This window comes from Erythrolamprus reginae, chromosome 1, assembly GCF_031021105.1.
Source record: "Erythrolamprus reginae isolate rEryReg1 chromosome 1, rEryReg1.hap1, whole genome shotgun sequence".
Classification (NCBI taxonomy): Eukaryota; Metazoa; Chordata; class Lepidosauria; order Squamata; family Dipsadidae; genus Erythrolamprus; species Erythrolamprus reginae.
The window spans coordinates 28,891,224-28,917,227 of record NC_091950.1 but is presented as its reverse complement, the minus strand read 5'-3'; the positions used below and the strand labels follow the sequence as shown (position 1 = coordinate 28,917,227).

Sequence of the window (26,004 nt, the reverse complement as noted above, 5' to 3'; positions counted from 1 at the left end):
AAACATGCCTGGGATAAACATATATCCATTGTAAGATAAAATACAGGAAATAGTATAAGGGAAGACTAGATGGACCATAAGGTCTTTTTCTGCCATCAGTCTTCTATGTTTCTATGTTTCTAAGATCTTAACTACAGTTAGAGTGTAGAGGTAGTCCTTGTCTTATGACCACAATTGAGTCCAAAATTTCTCTTCGTCTAAGTGAGAGAGTTACTAAGTTAAATTTGCCCCATTTTATGACCTTTCCTGCCACAGTTGTTAAGAGAATCACTGCAATTGTTAAGATAGTAACAACTGGTCGTTTAAGTGAATCTGGCTTCCCCATTGATTTTGCTCATAAAAGGTCATAAAAGTAGATCACATGATCCCAGGATGCTGCAATTATTATAAATACGAATCGTTGCCAAGCATCTAATGTTGATCGTGTGACCACGGTGATACTGCCACCGTTCTGTGGAAAATGATCGTAAGTCACTTTTTTCAGTGCTATTGTGACGAAAAGGTGAAAAATAAACTCCAATCACTCTTTTAATGATAACAAATACAAAGTAGAGCTAAGGAAATAAAGAATATAAATTAGTAAATATTTGAACCCCCCGCTATTGGTGGTGGTGGTGGTTGTATTGTCAGTCGGGTGATGGGCACATGCACTGTGCACTGTTTTATGTTTGTTTATGTAATTCTTATGTGCAAAACTAATAAAAATATATATTTTTTAAAAAAAACTTTTTTCAATGCTATGTTGGGTTTAAACAGTCACTAAACAAATGATTGTAAGTGGAGAACTACTTGTAGTCCATCATGTCAATTCTCCCACGTTTTGGAGAAGGTCACAAATAAGACATAATGGCAATAGTTTATCGTACATTCTTCTATATAGTTACTGATTCTTCAGTGGAATTAATAGAAACCATTCAATGTTGTATTGTGTTTAGATCTGTCTGATCTTCTTTAGAAATCATTGAGGTCACCACTTATTATTAGAGCTTCAAAACAAAACATGGGATAATACACAGCTTTGTAATCGAGCTTTTAAAACTCAAATAGAAATTCATTTTTAAAAAATCAGGTTTAATTGGGGAAAAAATGATAGCTAAAAAATATAAGCACCCAACTGTTAACTTTATTTAAGACCATGTTAGGGAGGGGGAAATGTCATCTGAAAAGATATGAAAGAAAAATATGTTCAGTCACGAAGAATATAAAATATTCCCAATAAACATAGAATAAGAACGTAGATAAAATTGCCAAATTATATTGTTCCTAATCAATCTGATCCATGTCGTGCTTCACTGTTTGGGTTTTCTATCAGTACCAGATAGGAAAGAAAGTTTAAAGGTGGCGTCGTATCAAGAAGAAATGATATATTGAATTTGTCTTGCCTGCTGGAGAATTTATTTCCAAGTGGAATTAAATATAGGAGACAATTTCATCATACAATTGGGAGGTACAACAGCACATGACCCAGACTTCAACTGTGCAGAATGGCAGGGACAATGCCTCTTTGTAAAGTGACAACAATGGCATATTTCTTCCAGCAGGCAGTGTGTTAAAACTTGCTAAGATAAAAGCCTCAAAATATTTTGCAGGAAGAAAATTGCAGAGCTGTTTAGCTAGGGCAAAAGATTTACTTGTGTTTTCCTTCTCAATCCCAAGGAAATTCCTAACATGATCTCTCTGAAAATCAATATCATTTACTGATTGGCAATTTCTTTCGCTTTGGGGAAATAACAACGGATGCAGGGCTATTAGCACTAGGTCAATATACTGTATTCTTTCTCTTTTTTTCCCTTCAAGTTATTCTTAGAAGCCGAATCAAAACATTTAAATGATGTCGGGGAGAATAGGCCCTCAGAGATGAATGTCTGGAGCAACTTCCATATCTTGCACTACTACAAACCACATTATAACTCAAGACTGCATACAGGAATAAGAATTTATTTTGCTTCAACACACAATATTTTATATTCATTTACTCTCAACATTTGGCATTGAATGGCCTATTCTTGAATTCTGGAGAAGGTATTTCCAAGCCTTCTTCACTATCTTTCTGCTGTCCTGAATTTAAATTCAAGTCTTAGAAACATAGAAACATAGAAGTCTGACGGCAGAAAAAGACCTCATGGTCCATCTAGTCTGCCCTTATACTATTTTCTGTATTTTATCTTAGGATGGATATATGTTTATCCCAGGCATGTTTAAATTCAGTTACTGTGGATTTATCTACCACGTCTGCTGGAAGTTTGTTCCAAGGATCTACTACTCTTTCAGTAAAATAATATTTTCTCATGTTGCTTTTGGTCTTTCCCCCAACTAACTTCAGATTGTGTCCCCTTGTTCTTGTGTTCACTTTCCTATTAAAAACACTTCCCTCCTGGACCTTATTTAACCCTTTAATATATTTGAATGTTTCGATCATGTCCCCACTTTTCCTTCTGTCCTCCAGACTATACAGATTGAGTTCATTAAGTCTTTCCTGATATGTTTTATGCTTAAGACCTTCCACCATTCTTGTAGCCCGTCTTTGGACCCGTTCAATTTTGTCAATATCTTTTTGTAGGTGAGGTCTCCAGAACTGAACACAGTATTCCAAATGTGGTCTCACCAGTCTTGTAGATCATATTAAGAAAAGGTAATAAAAAGAAATAGTAAAAGGAAGAAAAAAAGTATAAACTATCACTGATTACTATTTACAAAAGTTCACATAGTTTTGTACCATCTGATATACATTACAATATTTACAATAGCATTCTTTTATCCAGCCACTCATAGAACTTGTACCAAAGTTTGTAATAGTCAGATTCTTCTTGTCCCTTTAACTTTAAAGAAGTTCACTTTAAATGCCCCCTGTTTGATGCTTCACCGCCTCAATGCAACTTCCTTCTATGCTCCAGATTTCAAATAAAAATCTAAAAGAGGAGAGCATCCTCAAACCATCTAGTCTACTTCCCTGGCTTCAAAGCAGATAGTCCCTAGGGCAGAAATATGTTCTAAAAGGCATTTAGGTAACTCCAAGCATGCTTGCTGCAGAAACCCACCATGTGCAATTAGCCCACCTCACCTGTGCTAAGTAGAAGCCAAATGCAATGATGCCACACCAGCTGTGCAGACTGTACATATCTGGAAAGCCTTGATTCTTGTGGTGCTGGAAAACAGCAATCAGACCTAAAGAGGAAAACAGACAAATTCCTTAGCAAACTCCCCTTCTCTTCTAACCTACCACTATCTGCTCCATAATGTTTTATTTTATTTATTTATTTTATTTTATTTATTTATTTTGTCCAATACACAATAGACATTGAAGAGAATAGATATGTAGTAATATATATAAAGAAAAGGACAGAAGAAAAGATATAAAAATAGAGAAGATATATGAAAGGAAGAAAAGATATATGAGATAAAAGAGAGAGAAATGGACAGGGGATGGAAGGCACACTGGTGCACTTATGTACGCCCCTACTGACCTCTTAGGAACCTGGAGAGGTCAATCGTGGATAGTCTAAGGGAAAAATGTTGGGAGTTAGGGGTATGACACTACTGAGTCCGGTAATGAGTTCCACGCTTCGACAACTCGATTGCTGAAGTCATTTTTTTACAGTCAAGTTTGAAGCGGTTAATATTAAATTTGAATCTGTTACGTGCTGTTGTGTTGTTGCAGTTGAAGCTGAAGAAGTCATTGATAGGCAGGACATTGCAGCATATGATCTTGTGGGCAATACTTAGATGGTGTTTTAGGTGTCGTAGTTCTAAGCTTTCTAGACCCAGGATTGTTAGTATACTTTCATAGGGTATTCTGTTTCAAGTGGAGGAGTGAAGGAGTGAAAGGTTTGTTGCGAGGGGTCCACAATCGGGTCAGTTAGTCACAGATTCTGAGGGGGATGAACCAGGCCCATCTTAGTACCCTAGGCCAGTATTCTTGACAACTGAGTCAGATAGTGAGAGTGAGAGAGAGAGTTGGAACCTGAGAAATCTGAGGAACCTCCAAAGACTGTAGAAACCCCAATGATGGTAATGTCTGAGTCAGAGGAGGAGTGGGACATGGGAGAAGAGCCCCTATTAGATGCCCGGGTCAGAACCTCAAGAAGCAGACAGGAATATCTTTATGGGGAAAAGTTCAGAAAGTGAGTCTATGAACGAAAGTCTAAACAGTTATATCTCTAGGAAACAGTTGGCCACACCCAGACAGAATTTAAAGGATGATTTCTGGGTAACCTGGTGTGGTGTTGCAACATTCGTAATAGTGGCAGTCCTAGATTTGAGGTTCCAGAAGTACTACACTGGCAACCTGCTATTATGCTTCTAACTTTATCAGACAGAGATGTGTGAGCAAAACGTGGAGAATAGTGTGTGTACCTGTGACCGAAGAACCCTTATCTTACTGACGAATGTGATAGCTTTGACACTCAGCGACTGCCTGGACGTTTTATCTCTTATCCAATTCATGCCCTCATCACCTCGAGGTTCGATTACTGCAACGCTCTCTACATGGGGCTACCTTTGAAAAGTGTTCGGAAACTTCAGATCGTGCAGAACGCAGCTGTGAGAGCCATCGTGGGGCTTCCAAGATTCGCCCACATTTCTTCAACACTCCGTGGCTTACATTGGCTGCCGATCAGTTTCCGGTCACAATTCAAAGTGTTGGTCATGACCTTTAAAGCCCTACATGGCATTGGACCAGAGTACCTCCGGAACCGCCTGCTACCGCATGAATCCCAGCGACCGATAAGGTCCCACAGAGTTGGCCTTCTCCAGGTCCCGTCGACTAAACAATGTCATTTGGCGGGCCCCAGGGGAAGAGCCTTCTCTGTGGTGGCCCTGGCCCTCTGGAATCAACTCCCCCAGGAGATTAGAACTGCCCCTACCCTCCCTGTCTTAGGTAAACTACTCAAGACTCACTTATACCACCAGGCATGGGGGAGTTGAGACACCTTTCCCCCAGGCTTTTTTTATACTTTGTTTTATGTTTGGTATGAATGTGCTGGTTGGTTTTTTAAATAATGATAGCGTTTTATATGTTTTTTAATATTAGATTTGTTCCACTGCTATATTGTTGTGAGCCGCCCCGAGTCTTCGGAGAGGGGTGGCATACAAATCTAATAGATAAATAAATAAATGAGTGAGTGAGTGAGTGAGTGAGTGAGTGAGTGAGTGAGTAAATAAATAAATAAATAAATAAATAAAACATGGAAAGCTGCCAAGATGGACTAAAATGCATGAGTTTGCTTATATAAATCCTGCTTGTTATATAAAAGGGTGTCAGCACATGGATTCTCCCTTTGTTCCAATCTGGATAGGTGAAAGCAGAACAATGTTGAGACAAGGACTAATCTAGGAACAGTTGGGAAATAGAAGAGGGGTCCCTAATTCCTTTTATTCTGCTGTATTACCTGAAGGATCTCAGAGCCTGCTTTTATTTTGTCTTGCTATTACCTCTGTTCAATAAAAGGTTCCTTTTGGAATGTCATGTTTCAAGAGTCTTTACTTTCTTGAATAGGGGTGAAAGGCCAGAACTTACAGACAGTAAATGATCAACTTGAAGGAATTTTTAGCAGAGACCCCTTGTAGCAACATAGTTAGGAGCCTCGGGGGTGCAGTGGTTAGAGTGCAGTAAATGCTATTGCTATTATCTCTCCCCCTCTTAGCAAAGTTTCCCTCAAGTCAAATTCAACTCTTGGAATATATGCATATATATGTCAGTTTCCCTTGGTAATTATATTAAATAGATTCCCACTGACTCTTTTTTTAAAAAATTCCCAGGCAAAAGAGACCTCTTTCTTTTCCCTCTTTTTGCAATAGAAGAATAGAAGACACACTACACAGTGAATTATCAGCGTAAGCTGCAAACAAGCCTCCATTTCCATTGTTGCAAGAGGAAAATGGCGGCCTGGAGCAGTCTCACTTTGCTCCACACCACCCCAACCACTCCAGTGGAAATAGGCTTTAGACAGGTTGGGTTTACCACTCCTGACACTCCCAGCGTGCAGCACTGTGTCTCCAGTGTGCGCACGCATGCGTCCAAGTGAAATTTTGCTTCTGTGCCTGGGCAGGGAGCAAAATCTTGCAAAATCGTTTGGTGGGCCCCAGGGGAAGAGCCTTCTCTGTGGCGGCCCCGGCCCTCTGGAACCAAATGCCCCCGGAGATTAGAACTGCCCCCACCCTCCCTGTCTTTTGTAAACTACTCAAGACTCATTTATACCGCCAGGCTTGGGGGAGTTGAGATAGCTCTTCCCCCTAGGCCATTACAAGTTATGCATGGTATGTTTGTGTGTATGTTTGGTTTTATAATAGGGGGTTTTAGTTGTTTTTTATTATTGGATTGTACATGTTGTGTTTATTGTTGTTGTTAGCCGCCCCGAGTCTGCTGAGAGGGGTGGCATACAAATCCAATAAATTATTATTTATTATTATTATTAAGTGTGTGTGTGAGAGAGAGAGCGATTTTGGCGATATTGTTTTGCTTCCACACATGTGCAGAAGCAAGAAATCACCAACATCTGTAGAGCACATCCCCTTGTGAGATTTTGCTTCCTGCGCATGCACAGAAGTAAAACCCCACTCGGACGCGCACGCACCGGAGACACAGAGCTGCATGCGCAATTCAATTTTTATAACCAGTGTGATGTTGTTGACCGTACTGGTAGGAATCCATTACTGGCTTTAGATTGGTAAAGGAAAGACCCGCCTATGTAGTCAGGCATGGGGAAATTAAAATACCCCTGGGCTTATATTGGTTATGTATGGTATGATTGTGTTGCATGGTTTTAATAATGGTTTTTTAGATGTCTTTTAATATGGGGCTACCTTTGAAAAGTGTTCGGAAACTTCAGATCGTGCAGAATGCAGCTGCGAGAGCAATCATGGGCTTCCCTAGATATGCCCATGTCACACCAACACTCCGCAGTCTGCATTGGTTGCCGACCAGTTTCCGGTCACAATTCAAAGTGTTGGTTATGCCCTTCATGGCACCGGGCCAGATTATCTCAGGGACTGCCTTCTGCCGCACGAATCCCAGCGACCAATTAGGTCCCATAGAGTGGGCCTTCTCTGGGTCCCGTCAACTAAACAATGTCGGTTGGCGGGGCCCAGGGGAAGAGCCTTCTCTATGGCGGCCCCGGCCCTCTGGAACAACTCCCCCCCAGAGATTAGAATAGCCCTCACCCTCCTTGCCTTTCGTAAGCTCCTCAAAACCCACCTCTGGCGTCAGGCATGGGGGAACTAAGATAATCTTTCCCCCTAGGCTTCTACAATTTATGCATGGTATGTTTGTATGTATGATTGGTTTTATAACAAGGGATTTTAGCTGTTTTAGTATTGGATACTAAATCCAATAAATAAATAAATGAATGAATGAATGAATGAATGAATGAATGAATGAATGAATGAATGAATGAATAAATAAATAAATATTGGATTTGTCACATTGTTGTTTTTGTTGTGAGCTGCTCCGAGTCTCCGCAGAGGGGCGACATACAAATCTAATTAATAATAATAATAATAATAATAATAATAATAATAATAATAATAATAAATAATAATGCCGCCCAATGGTTTCATCTTACTGAAGAATAACACTGAAATAGAAATTCTCCAGTAATCTGGCAAACCTCGTCTCCTCTCAGTAGCCTAAGATCCCTGGAAACACCAGTGATGACCTTTGGAGACAAGCAGAGGTGGGCAGCAGGCAGGACGGGGTGGAATGCAGTTCCACTGGCGGAAATGAAGCTGCATGCGCAGCTCCAGCTGACCGGCAGCAGTAACTTCCTGGATTACCGGTCTCAACTCGGCTCTCCTTTTTTTCCCTGCTGCTGCTGCTGTGCGCTCCTCACTTTTTTCCTCTTTCCTCCTTCCTGGCCTCGGACAAGCTTCCCTCTCTCCTGTCCAGCTCCCCTCCAGCCTCACATGGCCACCTCCCAAGGCCAGGAGAGCCACACTGCACCAAAGCAGTCTGGGCTGCGGTCTTCTTCCCCTCGTGAAGCCCTCACTCGGCCCACAGCCGAGATGAAAAGACATTGTGCGGCAATAACAGTTCACTTGAACAATGATGATTGTTCAAGCCACTCCCACCTGGTCACATGGCTGACAAGCCACTCCTACCCAGTCACATGACCATCAAGCCACACCCACAAAATAAGCCACACCCACAGAGTGGCAGTAAAAAAATTGGCTGCCCATTACTGGAGACAAGGCTTAGAGAGTGTGACAGAAGGCAGGTTCATTGTGCCTTACCAACCACCGCAATGATAAGTGCAAAGAAATGGATCAGTCCATGCAGGATCTTTGTGGATTTCTTGCTCTCGTTCCTGAAGACACGGTAAACCAGAAGGGCTGGAGGATAAGAAGAGGAAATTAGGAATGAGGTGGGTGGCTGTCAGTTGCCCTTCCTTCCTTACCCTCTTGCCCGAATGGATCAGTCTTTGGGATATTAAACATTTCAACTGATCTCAGGGCTTTCAGACGGACATAATTTGAGCTGCTTTCTTTTTTAAAAAAAATTGTTTTCGTGCATAACAGTTTCACGTGCTCAAATTAGAAGCGGCGAGATTTGAATATTTTAAATAAACATATGTGGCCAAGAGGGAACTTAAGAAGGCAGTAGCTACGCAGTTCCCATTCTACAGGCTACCTGACTGGTTTGAGAAAAGATGGATCATGGTTGTCCATGGCAACAGCAAGGAGGGGTGTAAACGCAGCAGGAGATTGCCAGAGGAGGCACAGAGGGGACTCCATAGACTGAACACAGGGGCATAATTTTTCTGCGCGTGCAGATTGAGGGTCCCTGTGCTTCCAACTGCTAAAACTCCTTCTCTTTGCCTTCCATTGATCTTGCCTCATCCTTGCTCCCTTTCCACAGATTAAAAAAAAATACACACTGGATTGCACGAAGAGCAGAAAAAACGTCTGCTTATCCCATAAACATCAACAATGACCAGAATGTTCCTGGCTCTTTCCCAATCTCTTTGTCCTTTGCTTGTTCCTGAATCATTAGAAGATCTATGTCAAATAGGCAAGTGAAAAGATCGTTAGCAATGCTATAAATGGGGCACTGCATTTATAGATCGTTAGCAATGCTATAAATGGGGTACCCATAGGAGCCTATCACCCAGTGATAGGCTCCTATGGGTACAGTCTGGTATGCAGTACCGGTAGAAAAAATTTGATTTTTTTTTCTTTTTTTCCCTTCTTGGCTCTGGGTATGTTTTTCCTATCACAGTAAATGAGGTTGAATGTGTATAATTTTAGAAGGGCTGTGTGTGCATATGTGTGTACATACACATACAGTTTATATAGTAGATAATGTATATTTTTGTGTGCCTGAGTGTAATATGTATGTACACCTATGGCATATATACATAGAATTAAATAATATACAGTGTTCCTTCGATTTGCGCGGGGGATGCTTTCCGAGACCGCCTGCGAAAGTTGAATTTCCGCGAAGTAGAGATGCGGAAGTAAATACACTATTTTTGGCTATGAACAGTATCACAAGCCATTCCTTAACGCTTAAACCCCTAAATTGCAATTTCCCATTCCCTTAGCAACCATTTAGATTATTACTCACCATGTTTCTTTATTAAAGTTTATTTTAAAAAATATTTATTAAAGGTGGACGAAAGTTTGGTGATGACATATGACGTCATCGGGCGGGAAAAACTGTGGTATAGGGGGAAAACCACAAAGTATTTTTTAATTAATATTTTTGAGAAACCGTGGTATAGACTTTTCGCGAAGTTCGAACCTGTGAAAATCAAGGGAACACTGTATTTTGGATGCTCAGGAATAGTAAATAGATGGAAAAATTGTATCTCTTTGAGGCAAGGAGAGGCCAGGCATCCTAACTCTAACCCTTGACGTGATTGACATCAGGTTGGCCATCTTTAAGCCAGTCACATGACCTTTAAACCACCACCCCCAGTCACATGGTCATCAAGCTACTCCACCTCGTTTCATGGCTGACAAGCCACACCCACAAAATAAGCCACAGTCACAGTGTGGTAGTAAAGATTTTTGTAGCCCTTCACTGACTGCACCCAATGCTCACTTGGCTCTCCAAATATGGGCAAGCCTAATTTTCTTTTCAAAATGGCAAATGGTTTATAAGGAATTCTTTTCCCTCATCTGATTGGGGATTTGGGTTCAGCTCCTTTGAGGATGTGCTCTATAGTAGCTGACTCAGTCGTGGGTTGCTACCAGAGCTGTAGCACAGTGTTTCCCAACCTTGGCAACTTGTAGATACCTGGACTTCAACTCCCAGAATTCCCCAGCCAGCGTTCGCTGCCTGGGGAATTCTGGGAGTTGAAGTCCAAATGTCTTCAAGTTGCCAAGTTTGGGAAACACTGCTGTAGCAGACTACACAGTGGGAGTGGCCATCAGATGGCGCAATCTGCGCGCAACTATTCTAGTGGCAATCTTATGGGCGCCGCCATCTCTTTTTCCCCCAATTTTTTGTATATTTTGCTGTTTGCGCAGAAGCAAAAAAAAAAATCCCATGAGGGGAGGCGTGGGTGTGAGATTTTGGCACTTTTTTGCTTCCGCGCATGCATGGAAGAACAAAATTGCCGAGATTTCTCTCTCGCGTGTGTCCCCTCATGAGATTTCAGCATGTTTTTTGCTTCCCGCACATGCGCAGAAACAAAAACACACTGGGGACACACGCGCATGCACGCAAGACAACCAAACACACACATACAGAAGCAAGTAAGCAAACATTTGAAACGCTATATATACACTGCTCAAAAAAAATAAAGGGAACACTTAAACAACACAATATAACTCCAAGTAAATCAAACTTCTGTGAAATCAAACTGTCCCACTTAGGAAGCAACACTGATTGACAATCAATTTCACATGCTGTTGTGCACATTCAACTTTGTACAGAGCAAAGTATTCAGTGAGAATATTTCATTTATTCATATCTAGGATGTGTTCTTTGAGTGTTCCCTTTATTTTTTTGAGCAGTATATTAAGCTGTCAAAAGTTATAACTGGCTGCTAAGACAAATCATAATTTGGGGGTCTCCAATTAGAAGGAAGGGAAACCTCCTGAATCTCTTTGAGCCCTTCTCATTTGTCAGAGATGGCAAAAGGTCGCAGCCAGTTTACCCCCTGTTCTGCCGGCGTGTCCCAACCGCCCATAATTACAAGATAATTAGTCCAGAAAGGAAAACCAAAAGTCTTTATCAACAGAAAAACAGAAAAAGCTCCCTTTTATTGTCAAAGGGATTTTCTGGTACACACAAGGCACAGGTTAAATGCAATCCAATTGCTCACCCAAAAACTGGGAAATTGAGTCCAATTCTAAAGTCCAGAAAATCCACACACAGTCTTGAACAGGGAAACAGCAAAAACCACAATCTTGACAAAACTATGAATTAGATAAACTGCCACAAGGCTAAACCATGAGGCTGTTCTTTTTATCTGTAGCACTAATTACAGCAGCCCCACCCAACCACAGGTGGCCTCACTTATCTCCTGTAATAATCCTTCAGTTGTTCTCTCCTATGCATCACTCTGCGTATGCGTGGATCTGTCATAACTTCTTGTTCAGAATCCAGGGATGATAAGGATGATTGATCTCCTCCTGGGCTGTCTGCCAAACTCCCCCCTTCCCTGCTACCCATGCTTCCTTCGTCAGAGGAGCCTTCATCAGGAAATTCTATCAGGAGCAAAACAGGCCTGTGGCATGTGAATGTCTCCCCCACCTCTACCTCCACATTCCTTGGGGCAGGAGCTGGGCCAGAGCCAACCACAACACCCCCATTCCAAATTAAGACTCCAGCCACACCTAATTTGTGTCTCTTCCCTTGGATGACAAACCTCACCCACATGCCTTGCGTGTGATCGCTTCCTGTCAAAGTAGACCTCTCATTTCTTTCAAAACTCTTACCATCTCCTTGAAGAAACACCATGCCGATGACCATGCACAGGGGGTGGACGTTAAACAGTAGTTGAGAGCTGTCCCAGGCAACGCCACCGCGATACTGTCCGATCCAGGCTGCCATCACCGTGATGACAGCAAGGCCCAAGATTTGGGACGCGGCCACCACATAGGTCAGTCCAATCGGGCTTGCAGGCCTAGCAGGGGTCTCATCCATCTTTGGGAGTTTTCCCAAATGAATCTGGAGCTGCCAAATTTGGAAAAGCGGGGGGGGGGAGAGAAATCAACATCCAAATATATTTTTTCTCCATCTTCTCCCAGTATGGATTTTTCTTCCTTTTCCTGGATTAGAAGGCCAAACAGGAGAAAGAACACTGAGCAGTTGATGCCCCTATATCACTCAGACCTTTGGCAAGATTACTTACTTCTTCACATCGTCTTTCACTTTTACCTTTTATTGATCATACTGTAATTTGTTTGTTTGAACCAATCAGAGTCACTGACACTTAGGCGGCATACACACAGGTAGTTCAATAGATTAACAGTAACTGAGTTGGGAGGAACCTTGGAGATCATCTAATAGTTCAACTACTGTAACGCTCTCTACATGGGGCTGCCTTTGAAGAGTGTTCGGAAACTTCAAATCGTGCAAAATGCAGCTATGAGAGCAATCATGGACTTCCCTCGGTATGCCCATGTCACAACAACACTCCGCAGTCTGCATTGGTTGCCGATTAGTTTCCAGTCACAATTCAAAACGTTGGTTATGACCTATAAAGCCCTTCATGGCTTCAGGCCAGAATATCTCCGAGACTGCCTTCTGCCGCACGAATCCCAGCGACCGGTTAGGTCCCACAGAGTCGGCCTTCTCCTGGTCCCATCGACTAAACAATGTCGTTTAGCGGGACCCAGGAAAAGAGCCTTCTCTGTGGCGGCCCCGACCCTCTAACCAGCTCCCCCCGGAGATTAGGATTGCCCCACCCTCCTTGTCTTTCACAAACTCCTTAAAACCCACCTCTGCCATCAGGCATGGGGGAATTGAGACATCTCCCCCAGGCCTATATAGTTTTATGTAGGGTATGCTTGTGTTGTATGTTCCTTTAAATAATGGGTTTTTAGATTTTTAAATATTAGATTTGATTTCTGTACATTGTTTTATTATTGTTGTGAGCCACCCCGAGTCTACGGAGAGGGGCGGCATACAAATCTAAATAATAATAATAATAATAATAATAATAATAATAATAATAATCCCGTGAAGGTGAACCTTTTTTGACTCAGGTGCCAAAAGGGGGCAAATGAATGCCTGTCAGAAATTAAAAATCCCTAGGTAATATCATAATGCACGTATGAATACTGAGTCATTCAGAGGCAGTTGAGCATGCAGCAACCTAGCAATTATGTGAAAACTATTTAATTAGGCAAGAGCTCTTTGCTCTCTTTCTCTCTGTCTGTTCGCTGTTAGCTGTGTGCTGTTGCTGTTCATGGAAGTATGCTTCGAAGAAGCTGTAACGCTGTAAAAGTTGGTTCCTGTGAGTTATTGAACTAAGATAGTTGCAGCAAGGTACTTGTAAGATACTAGTTTATTGTATGTATAGTATACACAGTAGTGGTAGTAGTATAAAGGAGTAAATACATTTTTCCACAACTTCCTACTGCTGCTGTGTTTCATTGAAGACTTCAACTCCATTTCTACTGATCTGTGACTGGCTGGCTGGTTGGGTTGGTGGGCTGGCTGGACTGGTTTGCTGCTTGGGCACAAACAGGCTAGTTTCCAGAAATGCAAGCTCTGATAATGCTCACATCCACAATGCAGTACCCTTCTTCACACATGCACACAACCCCCATACTTCCCCCCATGCAATTCGTACAGGCCTCACTAAAGTCTTCGGACTTCCGGTAGGCCTGTTGGGCCATTTTCTGCCATCCCCAGGGTTCAGGAAAGCCTCATGAAGCCTGGGGAGAGTGAAAACAGTCAAAAAGAAGGGTGAAAATCAGCCAGCCAGCACGCACATGTGCACTGGAGCTGACCTAGCGCAATGCCTTGCGTGCCCTCAGATATTGTTCCATATGTCACCTCTGGCATGCATGCCATCGGTTCGCCATCATTGATCTAGTCAAGGGGTAGGCAGAGTTGGCTCTTCGATGACATGTGGACTTCAACTCCCAGAATTCCTGAACTAGCATGATTGGCTCAGGAATTTGGGGAGTTGAAGTCCACAAGTCAGAGAAGAGCCATCTTTGCCTACCCCTGATCTAGTTTAAGCCCCTACTTAGGCAGGAGACCTATACTAGGGATTGAAACCACCAAACTGCCAATTTTTCTGATCGACAAGCCACTGTGTCTTAGCCACTGAGCCACCCTAGTCAGGCTAAGTTCTCGACTAACCATCACAATGGAACCCAACATTTCTTTTGTTGAATGAAACGTAAGTGAATTTTGCCCCATTTTCCAACTTTCCAACTGTTATTGTTGTGAGCCGCCCCGAGTCTACGGAGAGGGGCGGCATACAAATCTAATAAATAAATAAATGAATGAATGAATGAATGAATGAATGAATGAATGAATGAATGAATGAATGAATGAATTTTCTTGCCACAGTAATTAAGTGAATCATTGCAGTGGTTAAATTAGAAGCATGGTGGTTAAATGAATTTGGCTTCCCCGCTTGATTGTCAGAAGATCACAAAATGTGATCATGTTACCCCATGACACTGCAACCATCATAAATATGAGCCAGTTGCCAAGCATCTGAATTTTGATCACATGCTTATGGGATGCTGCAATGGTCAGACGTGTGAAAAAAGCCACTTTTTTCAGCACTGTTCTAACTTCGAACGGTCATTAAATGAACTGTTGTAAGTCGAGAACTACCTGTACAAGTTTTTAAAAGTATTAAGGTTGGTAACACAGTCAGCCAGATCTCTAGGCTGGAATTGGCATTTTTGTTCCCCTACTGATGTGTTCCCAAGAATCTGTGACAGGCAGATGTTATTGAATGTTATTAAAGGTTATCGCAAGATGTAAACTGTTCAGAGTAAAGCTGCTTTTATCAATTGACTGATGTTATCAATGCTCGTGGTGTTCAAGTGGTGCGCCAGATGATACAGTTGTTGTTTTGCATTTCAAAGGTTATCAGAATGATAGCGAATAGAGAACGGGAGAATGTTTCAGGCTGAGAGGCAAGCAAGTCTGAAACAAACATTGCAAAATCCAACTAGAGCAGGGGTGTCAAACTCAATGTCATTGAAGCCACATCAGGGTTGTGTTTGACCTTGGGGGTCAGGGAAGAAGACATGGCCAGCTTGACATCACTCAATGAGGCTCCGTTTTCAGCCGTGAAGGCCCATCCAGGCTCCGTTTTCAGCCGTGAAGGCCCATCCAGGCTCCGTTTTCAGCCGTGAATGCCCATACAGGCTCCGTTTTCAGCCGTGAAGGCCCATGCAGGCTCCGTTTTCAGCCGTGAAGGCCCATACAGGCTCTGTTTTCAGCCGTGAAGGCCCATACAGGCTCCGTTTTCAGATGTGAAGGCCCATCCAGGCTCCGTTTTTCAGGAAAACTGATAACCAGAAACAGCGGCCCACTTATTGAAGGTGGGGATAAAAAAATACAATTGGAAATGAACTGCATGAAAGAAGGAGTGTTATTAAAAGATCTTTATCGGTGAACCACACAATTTTTAGTCAGAGAGACAGAGGTTTTATTGAATTAAGGTACCTAACTAGATTAAGGTAATTGTCTTAGTCTTGTTTCTGTTTCTGGCAAATGCCAACTCCGTGCTGTGCAACACAACCTTCAGGGTAAAAGTGGAAAAAGATGTAAATAATAAAAACCAGGAAAAACAGTGACATTACTAAAACTAATTCATTAGTACTCAAATTGAGGGGGACTGGCCTTCTTCAACACGACTTAGAAACAAAGAAACAAAATATTGACGGCAGAAAAATACCTCATGGCCCATCTAGTCTGCCCTTATACTATTTCCTGTATTTTATCTTACAATGGATATATGTTTATCCCAGGCATGTTTAAATTCAGTTACTGTGGAGTTACCAACCACGTCTGCTGGAAGTTTGTTCCAAGGATCTACTACTCTTTCAGTAAAATAATATTTTCTCATGTTGCTTTTGATCTTTCCCCCAACTAACCTCAGATGGTGCCCCCTTGTTCTTGTGTTCACTTTCCTATTAAAAACACTTCCCTCCTGGACCTTATTTAATCCTTTAACATATTTAAATGTTTCGATCATGTCCCCCCTTTTCCTTCTGTCCTCCAGACTATACAGATTGAGTTCATTAAGTCTTTCCTGATACGTTTTATGCTTAAGACCTTCCACCATTCTTGTAGCCAGTCTTTGGACCCATTCAATTTTGTCAATATCTTTTTGTAGGTGAGGTCACCAGAACTGAACACTGTATTTCAAATGTGATCTCACCAGTGCTCTATTCGCAGCAAAGGTGGGTTTCAGCTTCTGACCAATACAGGAGAACCAGTAGTGGAAATTTTCAGTAGTTTGGAGAACCAGTAAATACACCTCTGACTGTGCCCACCCCCCATCTATTCTCTGCCTCCCGATTCCCAGCTGAACGGGAGGAAAAGGGGATTTTGCAGTAAGCTTCCCCTGCCACACCCACCAAGCCATGCCATGCCCACCAAGCCTCGCCCACAGAACTGGTAGTAAAAAAAATTGAATCCCACCACTGCTTCACATAATGTGCAATAGTGAAGGTGCTGGACTAGGAGCAAGCAGACTGGGTTTAAATCTGCCATCAGCCAGAAAATATAATTGGTTGTCTCTAAGTTAGTCACTTGCAGCTCAACCAACGTCACGGAACTGTTATTGCAGGGAAAGGAAGAAGAAAGAGAAAATGATGCATTCTGCTTTGAACTCTTGAATAAAAGGCGGGTTGTTATAAAATCATGAATAGGATTAAGCAAAAAAAAATATCTTAGGAGGCAAATTTGCAAGTAAAAGATGACCAGGCATTATTATGAAACATAACACATTTACTAAAACCTAAAATGCTAAAAATGCTTGTGATTATTTCCATTTCTATCCGTGAAGGTTGCTCTCATATTCAGTCTCCTTCCTTCCTTCCTTCCTTCCTTCCTTCCTTCCTTCCTTCCTTCCTTCCTTCCTTCCTTTCCTTCTTTCCTTCCCTCCCTTTCTCTCTTCAAGCCCTTCCATCATTTTGTATATCTGAAGAGGAAGGTAAATAAATGGGGACATATGGTTGTAGGATGCTCCATATACCATATTTATAATATCTATAAGACACACTCCCCACCCCCTAAAAAAGGAGGTGCAAATGTTTGTGTATCTTGTAGAGTGAATATTGAGGTGGGAGGAGCAGGATTGGTGCTACCGCTACCTGTCACCACTGCCGCCATTCACAATCACCAGGGAATGCTGGAACCTTCACTGCCGAGCAGCAGATCAACAGTTGGATCAGCCTCCCAGAATACCACTGATTATCAGTCTTAAGCAACAGGATCACTGCCGCTGATCACCACCACCGATCCACCTGCCAAATGGCAGCGGCAGTGATAGATAATAACAGCAAGCAGTGGTGGTAGCGAGCAGAGACAGCAAGTAGCAGCAAATGGCAGAAGAAAGAGGCAGCAGAACAGCTGATCAGAGGTATTCTGGGAGGTCGATCCAATCGCCAATCAGCTACAGCTTCTCCAGGGGCGGCCGCAGCTCAGCTCAGTTGACCGGTGGTGGGCGCAATGGAGTGGCGCCCAGTAATGGGCAGCCAAAATTTTTACTGCCACACTGTTGGTGTGGCTTATTTTGTGGGAGTGGCTTAATGGTCATGTGACCAGGTGAGAGTGGCTTGAACGATCATCATAGTTCAAGTGAACTGTTAAGTCCTCATCTTACAACCTTACCAGTGTCTCTTGCTTTGTGTTTCCCGCGCTCTTCTTCCTGGGTTGCCCCCCGCCTCAGGCTGGGTAGCTAGGCGAACGGGTGCTGCCAGAAGCATAAATGCTGCTAGCACTGCTTCCACCCATGCCTTCTGCTTGCACCTCAGGCAGGAGGTGGGCACGTGAGGCTGGAGGGGAGCCGGGCAGAAGAGAGGGAAGCTCGTCCGAGGCCAGGAAGGAGGAAAGAGGAGAAAAGCAGACGCAGATGCAGCAACAGCAGCAGGGGGAAAAAGGAGAGCCGAGCTGAGACCAGGAAAATAAAGCCGCTGATCAGCTGGAGCTGCACACGCATCTTCATTTCCACCAGTGGAACTGCATTCCACCCCATCCTGCCTGCTGCCCACCCCTGGTGGCTCCCTGACAAGCCATGCACTGGGACTGCGATAACATGCTGGAACTGACCAGGTTGTTTGCTGTAAGGATGCTAGCCAGATGAATATTGGATGGATGCTGGGAGGCAGAGGCATTTTTATTTCTTATATTCCTCCTCTAAAGCTGATGTGCATCTTATGGTCCGGTGCGTCTTATTGTGCAAAAAAATATGGTACGTGTGTGAGCTGCACTCACTATCAATCGTAAGAGATGCCCTCGTAAAGGTAACAAAACATTCACAGCAAGCTGAATTGGCCCACAGTGATGACAAAGAAGAAGAATCAGTCGGGAACCATGTGGCCCAGTAAACTAAATTGTTTATATTCAGTGAGCTTGTCTCCAAAACAGTGTGGCTCTGAAGCTGACCTAGTACAAAGGGATAAATAATTAGAAAGTCATCCAGACGGGTTTATCAAATACAACCCAGCATCATGCTGCAATTTACACTGGATCTGTTCTAATTTTGTCTTGTCTTTGAAATGCAAGAGGCCAGAGGTATACAATTTGAGGTTCTGCTTTTGATCAAGGCTGCCCAGCAAGTTGCCGATGCTTGCTGGGAGCCCAGCCTATGTTGATTTTATCATTAGCACGTTAATACATTTATGTTGTATCTTTAAAGTGATTTGATTGCTTTGAGCCAGCCAGGCTTCGGCTACCCTTCTACCTGCCAAAAATTTATGTCTAACCACACTCAGCTTTCATCATGCCTAATTATTTCTTTATTGATTTAATTGCCTGTAAAGTAAGACATAGAAACATAGAAGACTGATGGCAAAAAAAGACCTCATGGTCCATCTAGTCTGCCCTTATACTATTTCCTGTATTTTATCTTACAATGGATCTATGTTTATCCCAGGCATGTTTAAATTCAGTTACTGTGGATTTACCAACCACGTCTGCTGGAAGTTTGTTCCAAGATATCCAAAACACTAAAAAACCCATTATTAAAAGCAAACACACACACAAACATTCCATGTATAAACTGTATAGGCCCGGGGAAAATGTGTCAGTTCCCCTATGCCTGACGGCAGAGATGGGTCTTAAGAACTTTACGAAAGTCAAGGAGGGTGGAGGCAGTTCTGATCTCCAGGGGGAGCTGGTTCCAGAGGGTCGGGGCCGCCACAGAGAAGGCTCTTCTCCTGGGTCCCGCCAAACGACATTGTTTAGTCGACGGGACCCGGAGAAGGCCAACCCTGTGGGACCTAACCAGTCGCTGGGATTCGTGCGGCAGAAGGCGGTCCCGGAGGTATATATATTGATGGGTCACTCATTCTATTTATTTATTATTTATTTATTTATTTATTTGTCAAACTAGTATAGTATTATAGTACATATTAACATAACATAACATAAGTAGAACGTAGTAATAGAAAGGATAATAAGACAATAAGACAGGGACATTAGGCACAAAAGTGCACTTATGCATGCCCCTTACAGACCTCTTAGAAAAGGGGAGATGTCAATTGTTGATAATGTAAGGTTGAAGATTTTGGGGTTGGGGGAAGCAACAAGAGAGTCAGGTAATGAGTTCCAGGCAGTGACCACTCTATTGCTGAAATCGTATTTTCTGCAGTCAAGTTTGGAGCGATTTACTCTCCTCATGTACTCCCTTATCTAATTCTACTAGTAAAGCATAAACAACAGAAAAACAGGTGGAGCAAAGGAATAGTTAACATTGGGAAGGGAATAATGTCAGGCACAGGCAGAGAAATAAGAAAAAACTTTTTAAATTTTAGGGAAAACAGTTACATTCAACAGGCAAATGACAAAGGGAGGAAAACTGTTGTTTTTCCGTAAACAAAACTATCCACAAGAATTGAAAGAAAAAAGGCCCTCTAAAAAATGACACTTATGAGCAATTTGCCTTGTCATGCTTCTTATCAAAAGATTTGGCATTAATATGGTGACGCCATAAGAGACAACGCTGATTTATTAACCCTTTTTTCATTGGGGGAAGGCAATGAGATTTTTGTTTTTCTAAAGTATTTTATTAAGTCTGTTTCCAGTTTTTTGTGGCATTACTTGAAAGGCATCTGGAATGGCTTAAAAACAGGCAACAATATATCATCCAAAAGGTGCCTACACTAGTACAATGATACAGTGAATATATTGTATAATCTTCCTCCTTACTTGATAGAGAGAACCTCTCTAGGATTTCTCACTATTTAATCTGCTCAACCCAGAGGAGGAACCAACCGAGAATTAAGAAGAAATTTCCTGACAGTTAGAACAATCAGTGGAACAACTTGCCTCTAGAAGTTGAGGGTGCTCCAACACTGGAGGTTTTTTAGAAGGGATTGGACAATGATTTGTCTGAAATGGTTCAGGGTCTCCAGCTTGAGAAGGGGTTGGGCTAGAATAGATCTGTAGTCACTTCCAACTCCGTTATTTTGTTATATATGTGAATATGGAAAGTGACCAGGACGGTATAAGATGTAAACAATGTGGTACATTGGCTGCCCAAAATATTCCTCTCTGATGATTGCAAAGTGCATTTTTTACTTAGGATTCCATTATGGGCAAAATAAATTTCCTTCCTTCCTTCCTTATTTCCTTCCTTCCTTTCTTTCCCCCCCCCCCTCCCATCCTTCCTTTCTCTTTGGAGCTCTCTTTCTTCTTTACCTTTCCTGACTTTTGTTTCTATTTGTATTTTATCTTGTAACAAACTTTAATTTAAAAAATACAAAACAAAATGAATTATACAAACAAATATAGAAAGTCCAGGGGAGATCACAAATCCAGAGTAGCAGCGGAAATGGAAAAGATGTATATGCACACACACAAAGACTTCAACAGAAAGCTGAAGGTAATATGAATCATTACCCCGATGGTATTCCATACTGGGTAGAAAACCACAATATGTTGCAAAGATATGTCACCTACTCATTGGTAAGTTAAAGGGATCTACTAAAGGTGGCGTAGAATATATCGGGTAATCTTCTTAGCTAATAAAAGAACAGGATGATATCTTGTTTTAAAAACCAAGAGAATCATCCCTAAAGATTAATATTACAAGTTACAACATGATCAATAGAAACAAAATCAAAACCAAGCAGAGCAGGATGTATTGGGCTGTAGATTAAGAGTTAATAATACGTTATTATTCTAAAACATTGCAAACCAAGTCCACCTCAACATGCTTCTCTGGCTATTGTCTATTTTTAAAACGAATCCCATTTATTTTTCTAAAACTGCAATTCTCTTCTATATCATTTAGAAACAGAAGAATCAACAGGTTTCTTTCTGTGTGTTGCTTCTCTATCCATTAGCAGTATAATGAGGAAAAATACAGTAGATGTAAAAAAAATCTTTTATTCAGGATCTTTTTCTGAGATGAGACAATAAAAGTAACGCCTCCAAGATGACAAAGGTAGAAGACCCACTGAAATTCTCTCTTTTAAAGGATCAATGGGATTAATACTTTTAAAAATAAAAGCTCAAGAGTTATTTCAAGCAGTTCAGAGTCGTTTTTTTTAACACGAATGCCAGTAAGATTCAAATGAGCAACTGGTTTCCTTCATATTAAATACAAGGAGTTGTTGCAACAATTGTAATAATTTTGGAAGCCTTAGAACAACGGTAAGCAAGCAAAAATAGTAGCAGGAAGATTCTGGTAAATCCATGTGTTTTTTTTAATCTGGTTATATTGCCATTGGCCATCATTTTCATTGCCATGGCAATGCTTTTGCAGTCACAGGAGGTTCTTAAAGTTCCTATTATGCTCATTAAGAATATAAAGAACCCCAGGCCCTATTTGCCATTGATTTCATACATTATAAAAGAATGGAGAATTGCATTGGCAAAGAGGTGCAGTGAGAAGGAAATTAGGACTAGGGTCAAATTATTTCCCTAGGTTTCTCAAAGTCATTAACAGGATTGATTTCTATTGCTTCCACTATACATACCACCCTAGATCTTTTAAACCTGATCTCTATTGTCAAATGGAGAAAAAATAATCATCATTGCAATGTGCCAGGAAGAAAAATAAGCAAAAAAAAAGTCTCTAATCCATCTGCCCCACCTTCATTTTTGAGAGCAATATGTTTTTTAAAAATTAAGAAGACGTCAGGAGAGGAAGTGTCAACAGTGCACACGAGATTTTCTTGTGCACAAACCAGAAATAAAACAAACAAAATTGAGATACCTGGTACAGTACTTGGTCCCAGTCGTTTTCGGATTTTGAATCTCTAAGCACTTCCCCTAAACCCAGGCCCAACATCCAGTCTCATTCACCCCCCTTTTGCAAATTCATTTAACTTTTACACCAGAAATTACATATGCTGCCGAACTACTATTGTCTTTCCTCGCCAAAATCTGCTACCCTGTACAATAGGTAGGATGCAGTTTATGAAATACTTACTTTTTTACGAGATCTCGGTTCCAATTCCAGGGGTGGGGAGGAAGGTATCTTGAGCTCCTTTCCTAGCTCAAGATATCTTTTACCCAAGCAAATCAGAATTGAATTCTGTAGACAACCTTCCTCTTCCTTCACTGTGCTGATGACTCATACCAATCGCTCCTCCTGTCACTCCAGTTTCAGAAAGAGCACCTGGAGCAAAATTGATCATTAAACTCTACAGCAGACAGACAGTAACCTGTAACCTCTTCTGGACTGGGCAACCCAGAAGTTTACAGGTTTCTGTTCCTTGCTCATCCATTTCCTTTCTTCCGTTCTCCAAGCCAAATCTTATATTTGGTCCTTTCTCCCAGCCAGCATTTATGTTGAACTTAGTAAAGCATTTGAAATGGCTTTGTAGAAAAGAATCATATTCAGGTAAGTGAAGGCTTCCATTCTTAAAACGTGGCAGCCTCGGTGAACCGATCACAGCCGCTAAAGTTTAAGACTCCACCTTTAGCTAACAGTGACTTAAGTTTTATCGACCTTTAGGAGGAAGGAAATGAGTAAAGGACAAAGGAACATACTTTTTTTTCCAAAAAAACAAACCAAACCAAAGCAATGGAGTAAGAGACCAAATACAATCAGCGGGGGGAGAAAAAGCCCACAGGATAATTGAAGCTGCATTTTACTTACTGCTGTTTGAACAGAACTTCCTTACCTGGTTTTTTTAAAAGTTGCTCTGCAACTTTATATATACAGTACTAGCAAAGCGACTGTCTTGTGATCAGATACCTCAGCTGAAATGTGCATGATTTTCCTGTCCCTCCGTTCAAGGGGGAAAAAAGGGGGTTGCTTGTTTTCCAGAAGTTGTATAACTTATTTGTGTTATTGCTAAGCCTGTTACTGGTGTCCATGGCTAAGTTTTCCTAAGCAATAGCATGAGAAAAGCATCTCAAACGAGTACATTAAAAAAACCAATGGTGTTTTGTTTTGTTTTTTACTTTAAGTCCCAGCTCTCAGTTTAGCATGTCAGATTCATAATTGGCAAGCGTCAATTATAGGAAAAAGATTTTTCTTCACTTTCAGGAAAATCTCTCTGAACTGCTGGCTATTAACCCTTCCACGCTTGGATTGGGTTAGTCTCAAATATGTCAATCATCACGGATCACCAATGAAAACTGAAATTTGGAATACACATTTGGAATACTGTGTTCAGTTCTGGAGACCTCACCTACAAAAAGATATTGACAAAATTGAACGGGTCCAAAGACGGGCTACAAAAATGGTGGATGGTCTTAAGCATAAAACTTATCAAAAAGACTTCATGAATTCAATCTGTAAAGTCTGGAGTAGTGTTTCCCAACCTTGGCAACTTGAAGATATTTGGACTTCAACTCCCACAATACCCCAGCCAGTGAATGCTGGCTGGGGAATTCTGGGAGTTGAAGTCCAGATATCTTCAAGTTGCCACGGTTGGGAAACATTGGTCTGGAGGACAGAAGGGAAAGTGGGGACGTGATCGAAACATTAAATATGTTAAACGGTTAAATAAGGTTCAGGAGGGAAGTGTTTTTAATAGGAAAGTGAACACAAGAACAAGGAGGCACAATCTGAGGTTAGTTGGGGAAAAGATCAAAAGCAACATGAGAAAATATTATTTGACTGAAAAAGTAGTAGATCCTTAGAACAAACTTCCAGCAGACGTGGTTAGTAAATCCACAGTAACTGAATTTAAACATGCCTGGGATAAACATATATCCATACTAAGATAAAATACAGGAAATAGTATAAGGGCAGACTAGATGGACCATGAGGTCTTTTTCTGCCGTCAATCTTCTATGTTTCTATGTTTCTATGAAATAAATGGGGGGGGCACCTTGTTTCTTGTTTCTCATCCCAGATTGAAAACAAGCCAGCCAGCGATCGACCACATAGACAAAAGAAAAGCATAAATGTGAAGTCGTTCTCATTCAAGCACATTTATTCAGGATAGTTCTATTTCACACGCACATGAGATTTTCCCCCCCTCCTGCTTCCCTGGTTAGATTCTCACAACAACCCCGAAGGGTAGACTAAGCGATGGAGGGAGTGGTTTTTAAGTGAGCAGGAAGAGTGGCGAGACCACAAGTGGTTTGTTTGCGGGTTAAGGGAAGGAGGCTTTCTCCCATCCCGTTGACACCTGCCGAGCACGTGAGGACTCACCTCACCTGGAAATGGCTTCAGCTCCGGCGGACCGCCAGCCAGTTGCACCTGTCGCCCTGCCGAGCCCCCTCCACCCAGAGCCCTCTCCGATTTCCAACAGCCCTCTCTCCCCAACGCCGACCGACCCACCTTGCGTTTCCTGCGGATGGAGAGGAGGACAAAAGATCCACGTTGCCACAGAAACCCCAGCAAATCGCGCTGGGCTGGGCGAGAGAGCCAGCAGGAGAGAGAAGCGGGGGGGGGAGCGCAATTGGGAGGTTCCGGCCTGAGAGAAAGCGGCTGGCGGGACGCTCGCGCGTTGGAGGTCCCTAAGATCGCCCCGCGTGCCTTGACCGCCCACAACTCTCCGATCCCTTTGGGTGTTGTTACTGTCGTTGTTGTGTGGCTTTCTAAGGGGCTTGGCTTGTTGTTTTAGTATCGGAACGGACAAGAATCAGCTGCCACTTGGAAGATGGTTGGGAACAGATGGTGCTCTCCAGACGCATCATTTGTTGATGCATTTATAACAAGTCTAGCTTTATTTTATTATCTGTCTACTATCTATCTTTTATCTATCCATCTATCTCCGAGTCCTCTGAGAGGGGCGGCATACAAATCAAATCAGATCAAATTAATAAATAAATAAATATCCATCCATCCATCCATCCATCTATCTATCTATCTATCTTTTATCTATCTATCTATCTTTTATCTATCCATCTATTTATCTATCTGTCTATCTATCCATCCATCCATCCATCTATCTATCTATCTATCTATCTTTTATCTATCTTCCATCTATCTTTTATCTATCTATCTATCTATCTATCTATCTATCTATCTATCTATCTCCGAGTCCTCGGAGAGGGACGGCATACAAATCTAATAAATAAATAAATATCCATCCATCCATCTATCTTTTATCTATCTATCTGTCTGTCTATCTTTTATCTATCTATCTATCTATCTATCTATCTGTCTATCTTTTATCTATCCATCTATCTATCCGTCTATCTATCCGTCCATCCATCTATCTATCCATCTGTCTATCTGTTTGTCAAACATGTATAGGATTGTAGTAGTTTGTGTAAACATAAGTAAAAAGTAACAATAAAAGAGGACAATAGGACAGTAGGACAGGGATGGTAGGCACAGTGATGCGCTTATCTAAGATCATTGTTGCTATGCAGTCGCTAAGTTGTGTCCGATTCTTTGTGACTCCATGGATCATAGCAACTCCAGACACTTCTATCCTCCACAGTCTCCCTGAGTCTACCTAAACAGCATTCCGCCCTGCTTGGATGATGCT

General features: G+C 41.9%; 1 protein-coding gene across 1 annotated transcript in view; it reads right to left on the bottom strand.

Moving 5' to 3' along the window:
- The window catches only part of CYB561 (cytochrome b561), a 29,169-nt gene extending 6,146 nt beyond the window's left edge, over nt 1–23,023 (bottom strand). The window contains exons 1-4 of the mRNA XM_070732896.1: nt 22,536–23,023; nt 11,884–12,121; nt 8,227–8,325; nt 3,062–3,165 (exon numbers count right to left, since the gene is read on the bottom strand). Of these exons, the coding sequence (XP_070588997.1) occupies nt 3,062–3,165; nt 8,227–8,325; nt 11,884–12,091 (411 nt within the window). The 5' untranslated portion in view covers nt 12,092–12,121; nt 22,536–23,023. The remainder of the gene's footprint in view (nt 1–3,061; nt 3,166–8,226; nt 8,326–11,883; nt 12,122–22,535) is intronic.
- Nucleotides 23,024–26,004: the final 2,981 nt, after the last annotated feature.